This window comes from Oncorhynchus mykiss, chromosome 25, assembly GCF_013265735.2.
Source record: "Oncorhynchus mykiss isolate Arlee chromosome 25, USDA_OmykA_1.1, whole genome shotgun sequence".
NCBI lineage: Eukaryota > Metazoa > Chordata > Actinopteri > Salmoniformes > Salmonidae > Oncorhynchus > Oncorhynchus mykiss.
In genome coordinates, this window is record NC_048589.1 from 6,135,006 (window position 1) to 6,151,715 (window position 16,710).

Here is a 16,710-nt window from a genome sequence, read left to right on the forward strand (position 1 = left end):
AGTTGGAGGCGTGCGTGGACACACAGTCATGGTGAACAGGGAGTACAGGAGGAGGCTGAGCATGCACCCTTGTGGGACCCTGTGTTGAGAATCAGAGAAGTGGTGTTGTTTCCTACCTTTACCAACTGGGTGGTGGTCTGTCAGGAAGTCAGACCCAGAGCTCAATGATGAGCTTGGAGGGTACTATGGTGTTATAGTAAATGAACAGCATTCTGACGTAGTTATTCCTCATGTCCAGATGGGGTAGGGCAGTGTGCAGTGTTATGGCAATTGCACTGTCTGTTAACCTATTGGGGCGGTAAGCAAATTGAAGTGGGTCTAGGGTGACAGGTAAGGCAGAGGTGATATGATCCTTCACTAGCCTCTCAAAGCACTTCATGATGACAGAAGAGAGTGCTTCGGGGCGATAGTCATTTAGTTCCTTTTGCCTTCTTTTGTACAGGAACAATGGTGGCCATCTTGAAGCATGTGGGGACAGCAGACTGGGATAGGAGAGATTGAATATGTCCATAAACACAACAGCTACCTGGTCTGCGCATGCTTCTGAGGACGCGGCTAGGGATGCCGTCTGGGCCAGCAGCCTTGCGAGGGTTAACATGTTTAAATGTCTTACTCACGTCGACCACGGAGGAGAGCCCACAGTCCTATTCAATCGGGTTCAAGTCCGCGCTCTGGCTGGGCCACTCACATTGAGACTTGCTGCCACCACCATGCTTCACTGTAGGGATGGTGCCTGATTTCCTACAGACGTGCCGCTTGGCATTCAGGCCGAAAAGTTCAATCTTGGTTTCATCAGACCAGAGAATCTGGTTTCTCATGGTCTGAGATTCCTTTTAGGTGCCTCTTTGGAAAACTCCAAGCGGGCTGTCATGTGCTTTTTACTGAGCCGTGGCTTCTGTCTGGCCACTCTACCATAAAGGCCTGATTGGTGGAGTTCTACAGAGATGATTGTCCTTCTGGATGGTTCTCCCATCTCAACAGAGGAACTCTATGCCACAGGTCACCTCCCTGACCAAGGCCCTTCTCCCCCGATTGGCAGGCAGCCAGCTCTAGGAAGAGTCTTGGTGGTTACAAACTTTTTCCATTTAAGAAATTATGGAGTCCACTGTTCTTGGGGACCTTCAATTGCTGCAGACATTTTTTGGCACTCTTCCCCAGATCTGTGCCTCGACACAATCCTGTCTCAGCACTCTACAGACAATTCCTTTGACTTCATGGCTTGGTTTTTGCTCTGACATGCACTGTCAACTACGGGACCTTACATAGACAGGTGTGTGCCTTTCCAAATCATATCCAATCAATTGAATTTCCCACAGGTGGACTACAATCAAGGAGGACGATCAATGGAAAAAGGATGCACTTGAGCTTAATTTCGAGGGTCTGAATAATTATGTAATTAAGGTATCCGTTTAAAATGTCTAGAAACCTGTTTTCACTGTCATTATGACAGTGTAGATTGACAAACTATACATTTTAGAATAAGGCTGTAAAGTAACAAAATGTGGAGGAAGTCACGGGGTCCGAATACTTTCCGAATGCACTGTAGTATGTCAACCAGACCACTAACCAGACCTCCCTGATGTCGAGGGGTTGGGTTGAATGCAGAAGACACATTTCAGTTGAATGCAGGTGCGCAACTGACTAAGGTATCCCCATTTCCCCGTAGTAAGAAGCTCCACGCTGCATAACATCTTAGAGAAGCCATACTCACTGTTCTAAACTACAGTAGCCTATATACTGACACGATTATGTATTGTTACCATCAGGCCATTGGAAACGTAGATGTAAACACTAACGGCTTTGCATTATGTTAGCCATCTCCTTCTCACATACCTCAATACGACTCCTTCAAGCAACTCTCGCTTGATCCTCTCTCCACGTTTAAATTAACTGAATTGAGAATCTTTGTTCTCTTTCTCTCTTCCCCCCACACACACGCTCGCTCTCTCTGTCCAGTATGTACCGCTCTCTGTAGTGGACTTTGCTTGCTGTTGCTCTAACCGGTTCCAGTCCGATCTTGTCCTGTACTCTCCAGTCCTACAGAGTTAGAAGAGTACCGATTGAGAGCCACTAGTCAGTGGAGCACTATAGGATCACAGCAGCTTACTCCTGGCCCAACAAAATCCTTCAGGGCACCAAGGAAAATAAACCCTGTGAGTGGGGAGGGAGGGAGGCGGGTGGACACGTACTTACAGAGAGAGCGAGAGAGAGAGAGTGAGCGAGCGCACACACACGAGCACAAACACACACACAAAGACACATGAATGCACCACACATCCATACATACATTTCATACATGCCGGAAATGAAAGAGAGTCCTTTATTTTCTATGAGGACCCAGAGACATGGTTTGCGTCCCAAATGGCACCCCTCTTCCCTACATAGCACGGAAACAAGGATGGCCCATAGGGCTCTGGTCAAAAGTAGTGCACTATATAGGAATTGGGTGTCTTTTGGGACGATCTGTCTGGCCCTTGTTCTTGTTACAGATTAACCAATTCTCTAGAAACAAGCAAAGTAATAATCATTGAAAGCATCAGTCTCTGAAACAAGGTGACATTAGATTTGACATTTGTGTTTGTTGCCAAGGGCTAACTTTGTTGTACGCAGAGGAGGGGGATGGGGTGTGTGCGAGCGTGTATTCTGCCGACCTTACTAGAGCTATCAACTTGATAAATGATGCCTTGAGAGATGGACAGAGGACCAACCCACCTGTCTGGATGTCCTACGTTATTTTTATTGAGTGTAATAGAAATTCCTTATAAACTTCAGACATATACTGTACGCTTATTTATTTTTTTCCCAACGACAAAACCGCTGTACAAAAACCTGCTGTGAAGGACATCACTCGGTCCTTTCTGTCTTAACTCTCAGCTACCTTGCCTTGAGACTCAAGTGATTGCACTTACAAAGCTGCCTTGCGCAAGCACCCGAGTCTTGGATCCCGACCCCTTAATATCCAGCATCTCTCAATGATACACATCCTACCTATGATAGAGGCCTATGACTATAGGTCCTGTGTCGCTCAGTTGGTAGAGTATGGCTCTTGCAACACCAGCATAGTGGGTTTGATTCCCGGTACCACTGGTACCTAGAATGTATGCATGCGTGGACAGTAAGTCGCTTTTGATATAAGCGTTTGCTAAAATGACGTGTATATTTATTATTTAGGGGAGAGTGGGGTAAGTTTAAAAATAAATAAAAATGACATTTAGCATCACTCCGTCATGGGAAATATAGTATTCTTTCTAACAATGTGTACATATATGTGAGCAGGTTGCGTATCCCTGGAAATAATCAGAATTCACGTAAACATTTTTAAAACCATAGCTTGTCCAACAAAAGCAGTCTCTAGGCACAACATACCCCAGGTATGGGGTAATGAGAGCCGTGGGACAGGGTAAGTTAAGCTGCCTTTAAAACCATGTCTATGTGTAATAAACCATCTTTATTTCCCCAAACACAATTCAACACAAATCACTTTTTTTGTCTGAATCATTTTAAGCATCTTTTAAAACACAGGCTTAACACCTAACCAACACTTTGTACTTTTAAAATTAAATTATGCATTTTGTGTATGGTTTCCTAGAAACAAGGATGGCTCAACTTATCCCTAAAACACACAATAGAAGCGGGCAGTGGCTTGCTCACTGGGTCCAAAAACAGGAACCAACCAAACAATGACCAGTAACTTCAGCGTAGAACAATCCACCGTCAAAACAATCTGGCGTAATGACAAAGTCTGACAAAGTTTTGCGCGCTAATTACTTTAAGTCTCATGTTTGGACAGACTTCATACAAAAACCAACAAGCTGGCATTTGGCTGGACAAAACACCCTTAGAAAGCATCAACATCCCTCAAGGGCCTTCATTGTTCTAATGCAGACCCCATCACACACACTCACTTCCCACCTTCCTTCCCTTCTGAGGGGTAGTGGGTTCTTAACCATAGAAATAGTGGGAGTAGACTGTCCATTGTATTTCTATGCTGCTTTACTCAAGAGAAAGTCAGTCATATTCATGAATTGGCTTCAACAATGTGCTATTATTACCGTTGGAGCACGGTGAATGTACCGAATGAGCGTGCACAGCGCAAAGCGTTTCGAGTCCGTTTTAAAGAGCTTTGTATTGATTTGTGAAGAAGAGGTCAAGTCTATTATCACGTCTCTTATGTTTTAAGGCGAACAACTAAAAAGAGGACCACAAAAAAAGCGAGAGAGCAAACAAAAAGCAAAAGCAATTTTTCTACAAGAAAACAAACTTACAATGATGGAAGACTGGTCTAAATTGACACAAACTGTGCGCACCACAAACAAGCAGACAAAACCAGTTAGCTACTGCAATAAAGAAAGAAACAAAAACAGCTACACAGGAGAAATGACCTACCTTGGCTGGAGACAATCCAGAGTTGCAAAATAGGGCTATAAGTAAGAGCACTAAATATAATACCTTGGGGTCCTCTTTCTCTCCCTCTGTCTGTCTATCTATCGGTGTCTCACGACTGCACTGCAGGCCACAGCAGGTGAACTACAGGGAATTACACAAGTTGAGTTTCAGTAAACCTTTCCATCAGCTCGCTCTCCTCTGTCCCTGCTTCTCACTCCCTCCCCCCGGTCGGTCGCTAACTCTCTCTCCTCCCCCAGGCACTATCTACGGAAAGATCCAGGGCTGTCTTTCTCACGAGTCACAAGTAACCAGTTTAACACATTCATCCACCTTCCCCACTCGTACAACATTTCCCATCACAAAAATAACAAACACGGAATAGCAACAACAGCAAAAGACTCCTTCGGCAGTCAACCTGTGCTTCTTCAAGGTGCCTGAACCTAAACTATTCCAAGTATGCTGGAGATAAAGAATGCATGCATGGTCGGTGCTTATACAAGAGTTCCACAATAGCAGAGGAGTGAGATTACTGTTGTCGTGCCGTGTTGGGTGGCTGATTAAACTAGCAAACCAAACAAACACAGTGGTGGTTCCTCTTTGGAAGTTGGCTGCATGCGTTTTAACCCACAAGCAGCTGGCCTGCCCCGTGTACACTTCCTCTAAAAAACAAAAAAAATCTGGTATGTATTGTTTGGTCAAACTAGAATATTTAAGCCACTCATTCAATGTGTAAGTTTTCAAAATGTTGTTTATAAGGCCTAGAGTTTTTCCTGGTTAGCTTACTCCTACCTATTAGGTAAACGACATTAATCAAATTGGTATAAAGCAGTGAGTGCCTACACTAAGAAAACATGAACAGCCATGCCTGAAAGACTGCAAAATTGCTAGTTAAATAGTTGATGAAATAGCTACCCGGACTATCTGCACAGATGCTTTTGGCACTAACTTTTTTGTCTCATCACATGTGCGGCTGCCACAGTTTAATATCTGTAGCAAAACGAAAACAACTATTTCTAATTTCATAAATACAAATGTTTCTCCTGGTTTCTGTCTGTTTTGTTTGATGCCTATTGGAGCAGTAGACGTACCTTGTGTACTGTGGTCCCCAGCTCTTTACAGTGGGTGATGATGTTCCTACTGGTCGTGTAAGCACTCAGCTGTGCAAACTGGTACCTGGACACAGACAGTGAGCACAAGACGATGAAGATGTGTCTCTTTAATGTCTATTATTTCCACTAATTGGTGTTTTGACCAATCGGATCAGCTCTTTTGCCAATAATTGGCCATATATAAAACAGGGTTGTTTAATGTACCTGTTGAGCAGAGAGAAGAGGCCCTTGGCGGAGGTGATGAGCTCCAGCACCACCTGCAGCACGCTGGCCGGCAGCCTGGTGGCAGTCTGCCCGTCGTAGGGGTTCACCCTCCAGCGGACCTGGATACCCATGGTCAGGGAGTGGACCACAATGCGCAGCTTCTCTGTCAGGCAGCGCAGGCTCTCTCCACCCATACCGTACGTCTGGGGAGGGAGACCGGGAGGGGAAAACAGTGGGAGGCTGTTGAGAGTGAGACAACCAGGAGCCAAGTTTGCTGGGAGTTCACATGCACACGCATTGCACACAAGCACAAGTCGCACACACAGTTACTCAACTTGAAAAGTAGGCCTAGTACAGTAGGTCTTAGTGCATCTGTTATCATAAAGCCATGATGCACAATGACATCTAAGAGAGAGTGCCTGTCTACACAAATGATCACATGTAAACTCAACCTACAATAGCATTAATAACATGGCAAACATACGCACAGCTGGTACACGCCACTTCCAAAAGATTGCACAGCTGCCAAAATATTACACTGCTTCCAAAACATTTTTCACTGTGTATGAACTACTTCATTAAGATCCACAGAGGCCCAACTGAAAGCACAAAAGCTAAAAATCCGATCTGGGAAAGAAGAATAGATGGTCAGATGGGAGTCATACTGTTGGCCTCATACTGTTAAACTCTGAGTGGTTGTTTTGTCAGAAAATAGAAAGTGAAATATAATTTGAAAGCTACAGTCAAAAGTTTAGGGTGAAATCAAACGGAAATCTTACTGCTGTCAATGTCATAAGAAATCACCCCCACACACCATTAAAGCCATGAATCATGAGTTAGTCATTTTCATAGCTCATACAATGTAGGTCAAGTCACCAAAAGTGCAAACACCTACACTGAGTGTACAAAGAATTAGTAACATTTCTAAAATCATAATTCCACTTTGACATTATTGGGTATTGCGTGTAAGCCAGTGACACAAAATGTCAATTGAAGCCATCTTAAACTCAGGCTGTAACACAACAAAATGTGGTACAAGTCAAGAAGGGAATATATACACTTAGGTTGGAGTCATTTCAACCTGTTTTTCAACCACTCCACAAATGACTTGTTAACAAACTATAGTTTTGGAATGTGGGTAAGGACATCTACTTTGTGCATGGCACAAGTAATTTTTCCAACAATTGTTTACAGACAGATTATTTCACTGTATCACAATTTCAGTTGGTCAGAAGTTTACATACACTAAGTTGACTGTGCCTTTAAACAGCTTGGAAAATTCCAGAAAATTATGTCATGGCTTTAGAAGCGTCTGAAAGGCTAATTGACATCATTTGAGTCAATTGGAGTTGTACTTGTGGATGTATTTCAAGGCCTACCTTCAAACTCAGTGCCTCTATGCTTGAAATTATGGGAAAATCAGAAGAAATCAGCCAAAATCTCTGAAAAGAAATTGTAGACCTCCACAAGTCTGGTTCATCCTTGGGAGAAATTTCCAAACGCCTGACGGTACCACGTTCATCTGTACAAACAATAGTACACAAGTATAAACACCATTGGACCACGCAGCCGACATACCACTCAGAAAGGAGATGCGGTCTGTCTCCTAGAGATGAATGTACTTTGGTGTGAAAAGTGCAAATCAATCCCAGAACAACAGCAAAGGGTCTTGTGAAGATGCTGGAGGAAACAGGTACAAAAGTATCTATATCCACAGTAAAACGAGTCCTATATCGACATAACCTGAAAATCCACTCAGCAAGGAAGAAACCATTGCTCCAAAACCGCCATAAAAAAGCCAGACTACGGTTTGCAACTGCACATGGGGACAAAAATCGTACTTTTTGGAGAAATGTCCTCTGGTCTGATGAAACAAAAATAGAACTGCTTGGCCAGAATGACCATCGTTATGTTTGGAGGGAAAAGGGGGAGGCTTGCAAGCCGAAGAACACCATCCCAACCATGAAGTATGGGGGTGGCAGCATCATGTTGTGGGGGTGCTTTGCTTTAAGAGGGACTAGAGCACTACACAAAATAGATGGCATCATGAGGGTGGAAAATGATGTGTATATATTGAAGCAACATCTCAAGACATCAGTCAGGAAGTTGAAGCTTGGTTGCAAATGGGTCTTCCAAATGGACAATGACCCCAAGCATACTTCCAAAGTTGTGGCAAAATGGCTTAAGGACAACAAAGTCAAGGTATTGGAGTGGCCATCACAAAGCCCTGACCTCAATCCCATAGACAATTTGTGGGCAGAACTGAAAAAGCGTGTGCAAGCAATGAGGCCTACAAACCTGACTCAGTTACACCAGCTCTGTCAGGAGGAATGGGCCAAAATTCACCCAACTTATTGTGGGAAGCTTGTGGAAGGCTATCCGAAACATATGAAGGAAGTTAAACAATTTAAAAGCAATGCTACCAAATACTAATTGAGTGTATGTAAACTTCTGACCCACTGGGAATGTGATGAAAGAAATAAAAGCTGAAATAAATCACTTTACTTTTATTTCACATTCTTAAAATAAATTGGTGATCCTAACTGACCTAAAACAGTGAATTACTACTAGGATTAAATGTCAAGAATTGTGAAAAACTGAGATTAAATTTATTTGGTTAAGGTGTATGTAAACTTCTGACTTCAACTGCATGTATGTGCACACACACAGTGCATTCGGAAAGTACTCAGACCCCATCATTTTTACCACATTTTGTAACATTACAGCCTGATTTTTAGATGGATTAAATTACCCTAAATGTTCCCCTTCCAACAGGACAATGACCCTAAGCACACAGCCAAGACAACGCAGAAGTGGCTTCGGGACAAGTCTCTGAATGTCTTTGAGTGGCCCAGCCAGAGCCCGGACTTGAACTCGATCGAACATCTCTGGAGAGACCTGAAAACAGCTGTGCAGCGACGCTCCCCATCCAACCTGGCAGAGCTTGAGAGGATCTACAGAGAAGAATGAGTAAAACTCCCCAAATTCAGGTGTCCCAAGCATGTAGCTTCAAACCAAAGAAGACTTGAAGCTGTAATCACTGCCAAAAGGTGCTTCAACAAAGTACTGAGTAAAGGGGGTGTGAACATTTCTGTAAATATGATATTCCAGTTAATATTTTATAAATATGCACAAATTTATAAAAAACGTTTTTGCTTTGTCACTATGGGGTATTGTGTGTAGATTGATGGAGTATTTAAAAAAAAAAATCAAAATTACAATAACGCTGTAATGTAACAAAACGTGGAAAAAGTCAAGTGGTCTGAATACTCCAAATTCAATGTATGCACAGTACCAGTCAAGTTTGGACACACCTACTCATTCAAGGGTTTTTCTTTATACTGTAGAATAATAGTGACAGCATCAAAACTATGTAAAAAAATAAAAAATAAAAAAAACATGAGCTGGCGCTATCAAAATTTTAAATTAAATTTTTTTTTTTTTAATAAAATAAAATAAAAATCGCACACTCCATGTATAATCTCCCAGGAATTTAATGGGTATTCACCAATGTTTCGGCATCACTGTGTCTTCCTCGGGGTAATGTCATGAATACTTGAACCAGATTATGTAGACACACAGTGCAATTAGTGTAACCAATGACAGTGGTGGGGGGTGTCATAATGTTTAAGTTAACTAAAAATGAGTGAAACTGTAAAATATATATATATATATATATATATATATATATATGGCATATTACATATATTATACTATTGTTATCATATAGAACCTTAATGGAATACTGTACATCATATTAACGGCAACATACATTATTGATTCATTCAATTCCACATTATTTCGTATTTAATTTTTGTTACATGTAATCTTTTGGTTCAACCTTAACGTATAATGAGCATCATCAACAGGGGGAACACATTAGGTGTACGCTAATAAGCTGTAAAAAAATATATTTTATTTTATAAAAAAAGGGAAAAAAGTGCTCATAAGAAGGGCCTGAGATAAAAGTCAACATTCAGACCACTAGGGGTCAATGTTTTTCGATAGGATATCCAGTAAGCCTGTCTTTGTAGTAGTAGGATCTCAATGTTACCTCCTCTCCTTGGTAGAGCAACATGCTCAATACCTGTGTATTTGAGGGAGGAGATGGGATGGTTAGCTTCAACAAAGTGAGCTGCTACTGGATAGTCCATGTTCTTACACCTGGTTGAGCTGCAGTGTTCAGCTATGAGTTGTATAAATGGTATTTTCGTTTGTCCTACATAGGCTTTTCCACATGAACAGGTGATGAGATAGATTACTCCCTTGGTCTTGCATGAGATGAAATAACACATATGGAATCATGTAGTAAACAAAAAAGTGTTAACCTGTTGAGTGTAGGGGCAGTATTTTGACGTTTGGATGAAAAACGTACCGAAATTAAACTGTCTATTTCTCAGGCCCAGAATCTCGAATGTGCATATAATTGTCAGATTAGGATAGAAAACACTCTAAAGTTTCTAAAACTGTCAAAATATTGTCTGTGAGTATAACAGAACTGATATTGCAGGCGAAAACCTGAGGAAAATCAAACCAGGAAGTGGCCTCTATTTTGAAAGCTCCATGTTCCATAGCCTGCCTTCGCTCCTTTTAAAGGGATATCAACCAGATTCCTTTCCTATGGCTTCCCCATGGTGTGAACAGTCTTTAGACAGTTTTAGGCTTTTATTTAAAAAAAATGAGCAAGAAAGATCCCATCGCGTCATTGTATGGCTGGGTGCCAGCAGCGTTTTGTATGCGCAACAGCTTGGAGAAGCCATTTTCTCTCTCTCTCCGATTGAAGCTACATTCCCGGTTTATATATTATCGATTATACATTGTAAAAACAACCTGAGGATTGATTAGAAAAAACGTTTGAAATGTTTCTACGAACATTACGGCTACTATTTGGAATTTGTCTGCGATGTCGTGACTGCTCGAGCCTGTGGATTTCTGAACAAAACGCGCCAACCAAATGGAGGTATTTTGGATATAAAAATAATCTTTAGGGAACAAAAGGAACATTTATTGTGTAACTGGGAGTCTCGTGAGTGCAATCATCCAAAGAGCATCAAAGCTAAGCGATTTAATTGATTGCTTTTCTGACTTTTGTGACCAATCTACTTGGCTGCTAGCTGTTTGTAATATTTTGTCTACTGAGATGTCCTTACATAAACGCTTGGTATGCTTACGCTGAAAAGCTTTACTGAAATCTGACACGCCAGGTGGATTAACAACAAGCTAAGCTGTGTTTTGCACTTGTGATTTCATGAACATTTTATATTTTTAGGCATTTAATTTGAATTTGTTGCTCTGCAATTCAGCGGTGGTTGACGAAAATGATCCCGCTAACGGGATGGGGCATCAAGAAGTTAAATAAAAAATATATTTTATATTTCAGATTCTTAAAAGTAGCCACCCTTTGCCTTGACAGCTTTGCACACTCGTGGCATTCTCTCAACCAGCTTCATGAGGTAGTCACCTGGAATGCATTTCAATTAACAAGTGTGTCTTGTTAAAAGTTAAGAAGGAAAGACATTTCACAAATGCATGGGTTTGAGCCAATCAGTTGTGTTGTGACAGGGTAGGGGAGGTATACAGAAGCCCTATTTGGTAAAAGACCAAGTCCATATTATGGCAAGAACAGCTCGAATGAGGAAAGAGAAATGACAGTCCATCATTACTTTAAGACATGTAGGTCAGTCAATACGGAAAATAATAAGAACTTTGAAAGTTTCTTCAAGTGCAGTCGCAAAAACCTTCAAGCGCTATGTTGAAACTGGCTCTCATGAGGACCGCCATAGGAAAGGAAGACCCAGTTACCTCTGGTGCAGAGGATAAGTTCATTAGAGTTAACTGCACCTCAGATTGCAGCCCAACTAAATGCTTCACAGAGTAACATCAACTGTTCAGAGGAGACTGTGTGAATCAGGCCTTCATGCTCAAATAGCTACAAAGAAACCACTACTAAATGACACCAATAATAAGAAGAGACTTGCTTGGGCCAAGAAACACAAGCAATGAACACTAGACCGGTGGAATTCTGTCCTTTGGTCTGACAAGTCCAAAATTGAGATTTTTGGTTCCACCTGCCTGACCAAGGCCCTTCTCCCCCGATTGCTCAGTATGGCCGGGCGGCCAGCTCTTAGTGGTTCAAAACTTCCTCCATTTAAGAATGATGGAGACCACTGTGTTCTTGGGGAAAGTCCCCACTGCTGCAGAAATATTTTGGTACCCTTCCCCAGATCTGTGCCTCGTCACAATCCTGTCTCGGAGCTCTACGACAATTCATTCAACCTCATTGCTTGGTTTTTGCTCTGACATGCACTGTCAACTGTGGTACCTTATACAGACAGGTGTGTGCCTTTCCAAATCATGTCCAATCAATTGAATTTACCACAGGTGGACTCCCAAGGTGTAGAAACTTCTCAAGGATGATCAATGGAAACAAGATACACCTGAGCTCAATTTCGAGTCTCATAGCCAAGGGTATGAATACATGTAAATAAGTTTTTTATTTTTTATTACATTTGCAAATAATAAAAAAAAAACTGTTTTTGCTTTGTAATTATGGGGTACTGTGTGTAGATTATTTATTTAATCCATTTTAGAATAGGGCTGTAACGAAACAAAAATAATGGTAAAAGGGGTCTGACCTCTTCCCGAATGTACTGCACGCACACACGCAATGTTCCGAGGGCAAAAGGGGGTGCAACTCAATATTAGGAAGGTGTCCCTAATGTTTTGTACACTCAATGTAGTATGCATGGAAAGGGTACACCCTGATGGTAATTGTAAAGCAAAGCATTTCCTTCTCCATCCACATCGTTTACAATGGGAAAAGCAAATGGGAAAATAAGTTACGTTTTCCTCACGTCATTTAAAGATTTCAGCCTTGAAAATTACCGTTGCAATAGATAAATGTTTGGGAGAGGCGTGTGAGAGAGACCGATTAAGTTAATGAATAACGTTTTGGTGGCAATCAGCTTTGAAATCAGTATTATTTTGCATATTATCAAAAACAAAGTACCAGGGTAATGAATTGATGATAGCTGTAAGCTAGCAAAAGCTGGAAGCTACCGGTATCTTTTAGCTTTACAGTGTTCTACAAACAGTAATGAACAGTTTAAACATTTCTACATGCCTTGCCGCATTAGTCAAGTGTGTTAACTTCTGTGCAGCATGAGCGAGGAGCTAACATGATGCAGCCCAGACTCCCAATGCAGACGAAAAGTGGAGAGCAAGAAAGCGCGCGCGCACATACACACACACTACATGTTAACATAGTAGCCATTAATCTCAATATGAGTCCTTTGTAGTTCATAAAATGTACCTCCATTAGGCTAACCATAAGCCATAACAGTATTACAGTAAATACCTGCCAAGAGCTGGTCAGACCTTACCCAGTCACTACATGCTGGGTCCATTTATTCAGACCACAGGAAAGACCAGGGTCTGTATTCATAATGAGGAGGAATGCTGAACTGGGATGAGTTTGGCCTTTGAGATAATAATGAATAGCATTACAACAACAGAGGAGACATGATGCTAGAAAAGCACTCTTATTCGGAGATGCTTGATACATACAGCCCCTGGGCCTGTGAATCTAGAGTGCTGATCTAGGATCAGTTTAGCCTTTTAGTTAATAATGCACATAATAATAAGGTTACAGGGGAGGGACTTGATCCTAGATCAGCACTCCTTCTCGGAGACCACTTCATTAACACATGAAGGCCAGAAACCTATTTCTGCAACAGACTTTTACAAGCAGATCAACAGCTTAGCCCCCGGTGACATCGGTGGTTACGCCACTCAAACCCACAGGCCCTGGCACCGTCTGTCAATTAATCCACCCAGGAGAAACAAAAGCATGCTGGAGCTGGGAAGTGGTGCAACACACTCTGTTTACATTAGTGTCCTGAGAGTGAATCCCCAGAAAGTATTCGGAAAGAAAAAGAGAAATGGAGAGAGGAAGGAGACAGAATGCCAAATTCATTATACCAACATTTGAGGAGCAAGAGAATGAAGAGCATCTTAAAAAGAGAGAGGAGGAAGTGAGGGTTTGCCAATGACAACTAACTTTCCCCATACAGTAATTTGCATGAGAAGTATGAAGCGGTAGGTTCTTTTGTGTCCGGGGAATAATCGCCTTTGATGGCAGGTGAAGCGTGTCTACACAAACACACAACAAGCTCTCACAGTCTCACGTCAGAATTAGACCTTCATCCATGTTTCTCAAACATCACATTTCGAAATTGTTCAAAACTTCATATGTCAAAGTATTTAAGGTTAAGTTTAGGCATTCATTCTGAATGGTTAAGGTAAGGGTTAAGGCTATGGATAGGCTTAAAACAAAAATATAAAAAACAACTTTCCATCACTGGATTCGAACATCGAACATTTGGCACCAGAGACACACACACACACACACACACACAGCGCTCGCTTACACACACACACACACACAGCGCTCGCTTACACACACACACACAGCGCTCGCTTACACACACACACACACACAGCGCTCGCTTACACACACACACACACACAGCGCTCGCTTACACACACACACACACACACAGCGCTCGCTTACACACACACACACACACACACACAGCGCTCGCTTACACACACACAGCGCTCGCTTACACACACACAGCGCTCGCTTACACACACACAGCGCTCGCTTACACACACACACACACACACAGAGAGCTCGCTTACACACACACACAGCGCTCGCTTACACACACACAGCGCTCGCTTACACACACACACAGCGCTCGCTTACACACACACAGTGCTCGCTTACACACACACACAGAGAGCTCGCTTACACACACACACCGAGTGAGCGCTCGCTTACACACACACACACACACACAGCGCTCACTTACACACAGCGCTCGCTTACACACACACACACAGAGAGCTCACTTACACACACACACACATAGCGCTCGCTTACATACACACACACACACACACACAGCGCTCACACACACACAGCGCTCACACACACAAACAGCGCTCACTTACACACACAGCGCTCGCTTACACACACACACAGCGCTAGCTTACACACACACAGCGCTAGCTTACACACACAGCGCTAGCTTACACACACACAGCGCTAGCTTACACACACACAGCGCTAGCTTACACACACAGCGCTAGCTTACACACACACAGCGCTAGCTTACACACACAGCGCTAGCTTACACACACACACACACACACACAGCGCTCGCTTACACACACACACACAGCGCTCGCTTACACACACACACACAGCGCTCGCTTACACACACACACACACAGCGCTCGCTTACACACACACACACAGCGCTCGCTTACACACACACACACACACAGCGCTCGCTTACACACACACACACACAGCGCTCGCTTACACACACACACACACACAAACACACAGCGCTCGCTTACACACACACACACACACACACAGCGCTCGCTTACACACACACAGCGCTCGCTTACACACACACACACACACAGAGAGCTCGCTTACACACACACACAGCGCTCGCTTACACACACACACAGCGCTCGCTTACACACACACAGCGCTCGCTTACACACACACACACACAGAGCGCTCACTTACACACACACACACACAGCGCTAGCTTACAAACACACAGCGCTAGCTTACACACACACACACAGCGCTCGCTTACACACACACACACAGCGAGCTCGCTTACACACACACAGCGCTCGCTTACACACACACACAGAGCGCTCGCTTACACACACACACACAGCGCTAGCTTACACACACAGCGCTAGCCTACACACACACACACACAGCGCTCGCTTACACACACACAGCGCTCGCTTACACACACACAGCGCTCGCTTACACACACACACAGCGCTCGCTTACACACACACACACACACAGCGCTCGCTTACACACACACACAGCGCTCGCTTACACACACACACAGCGCTCGCTTACACACAGCGCTCGCTTACACACACACACACACACACAGAGAGAGCGCTCGCTTACACACACAGATCGCTCGCTTACACACACACACAGCGCTCGCTTACACACACACAGCGCTAGCTTACACACACACACACACACACACACACAGCGCTCGCTTACACACAAACACAGCGCTCACTTACACACACAGTGCTCACACACACAGCACTCGCTTACACACACACACACAGAGCGCTCGCTTACACACACACACACACACACAGCGCTCGCTTACACACACACACACACACACACACACACAGCGAGCTCGCTTACACACACACACACACAGCGCTCGCTTACAAACACACAGCGCTCGCTTACACACACACACACACAGCGCTCGTTTACACACACAGCGCTCACTTACACACAGCGCTCGCTTACACACAGCGCTCGCTTACACACACACACACACACACAGAGAGCTCGCTTACACACACACACATAGCGCTCGCTTACATACACACACACACACACACACAGCGCTCGCTTACACACACACAGCGCTAGCTTACACACACACACAGCGCTAGCTTACACACACACAGCGCTAGCTTACACACACACAGCGCTAGCTTACACACACACAGCGCTCGCTTACACACACACACACAGCGCTCGCTTACACACACACACACACACAGCGCTCGCTTACACACACACACACACACACACACAGCGCTCGCTTACACACACACAGCGCTCGCTTACACACACACACACACACACACAGAGAGCTCGCTTACACACACACACAGCGCTCGCTTACACACACACACAGCGCTCGCTTACACACACACACACACACACACACAGAGAGAGCGCTCGCTTACACACACAGATCGCTCGCTTACACACACACACAGCGCTCGCTTACACACACACAGCGCTAGCTTACACACACACACACACACACACACACAGCGCTCGCTTACACACAAACACAGCGCTCACTTACACACACAGTGCTCACACACACAGCACTCGCTTACACACACACACACA

General features: G+C 43.7%; 1 protein-coding gene across 3 annotated transcripts in view; it reads right to left on the bottom strand.

Moving 5' to 3' along the window:
* cnksr1 (connector enhancer of kinase suppressor of Ras 1) overlaps positions 1–16,710 on the bottom strand; it is a 128,276-nt gene that overhangs the window by 67,209 nt on the left and 44,357 nt on the right. For all 3 annotated transcript variants that reach the window (XM_036962457.1, XM_036962458.1, XM_036962456.1), the window contains exons 3-4: positions 5,700–5,902; positions 5,475–5,559 (exon numbers count right to left, since the gene is read on the bottom strand). In XM_036962457.1, the coding sequence (XP_036818352.1) occupies positions 5,475–5,559; positions 5,700–5,902 (288 nt within the window). The remainder of the gene's footprint in view (positions 1–5,474; positions 5,560–5,699; positions 5,903–16,710) is intronic.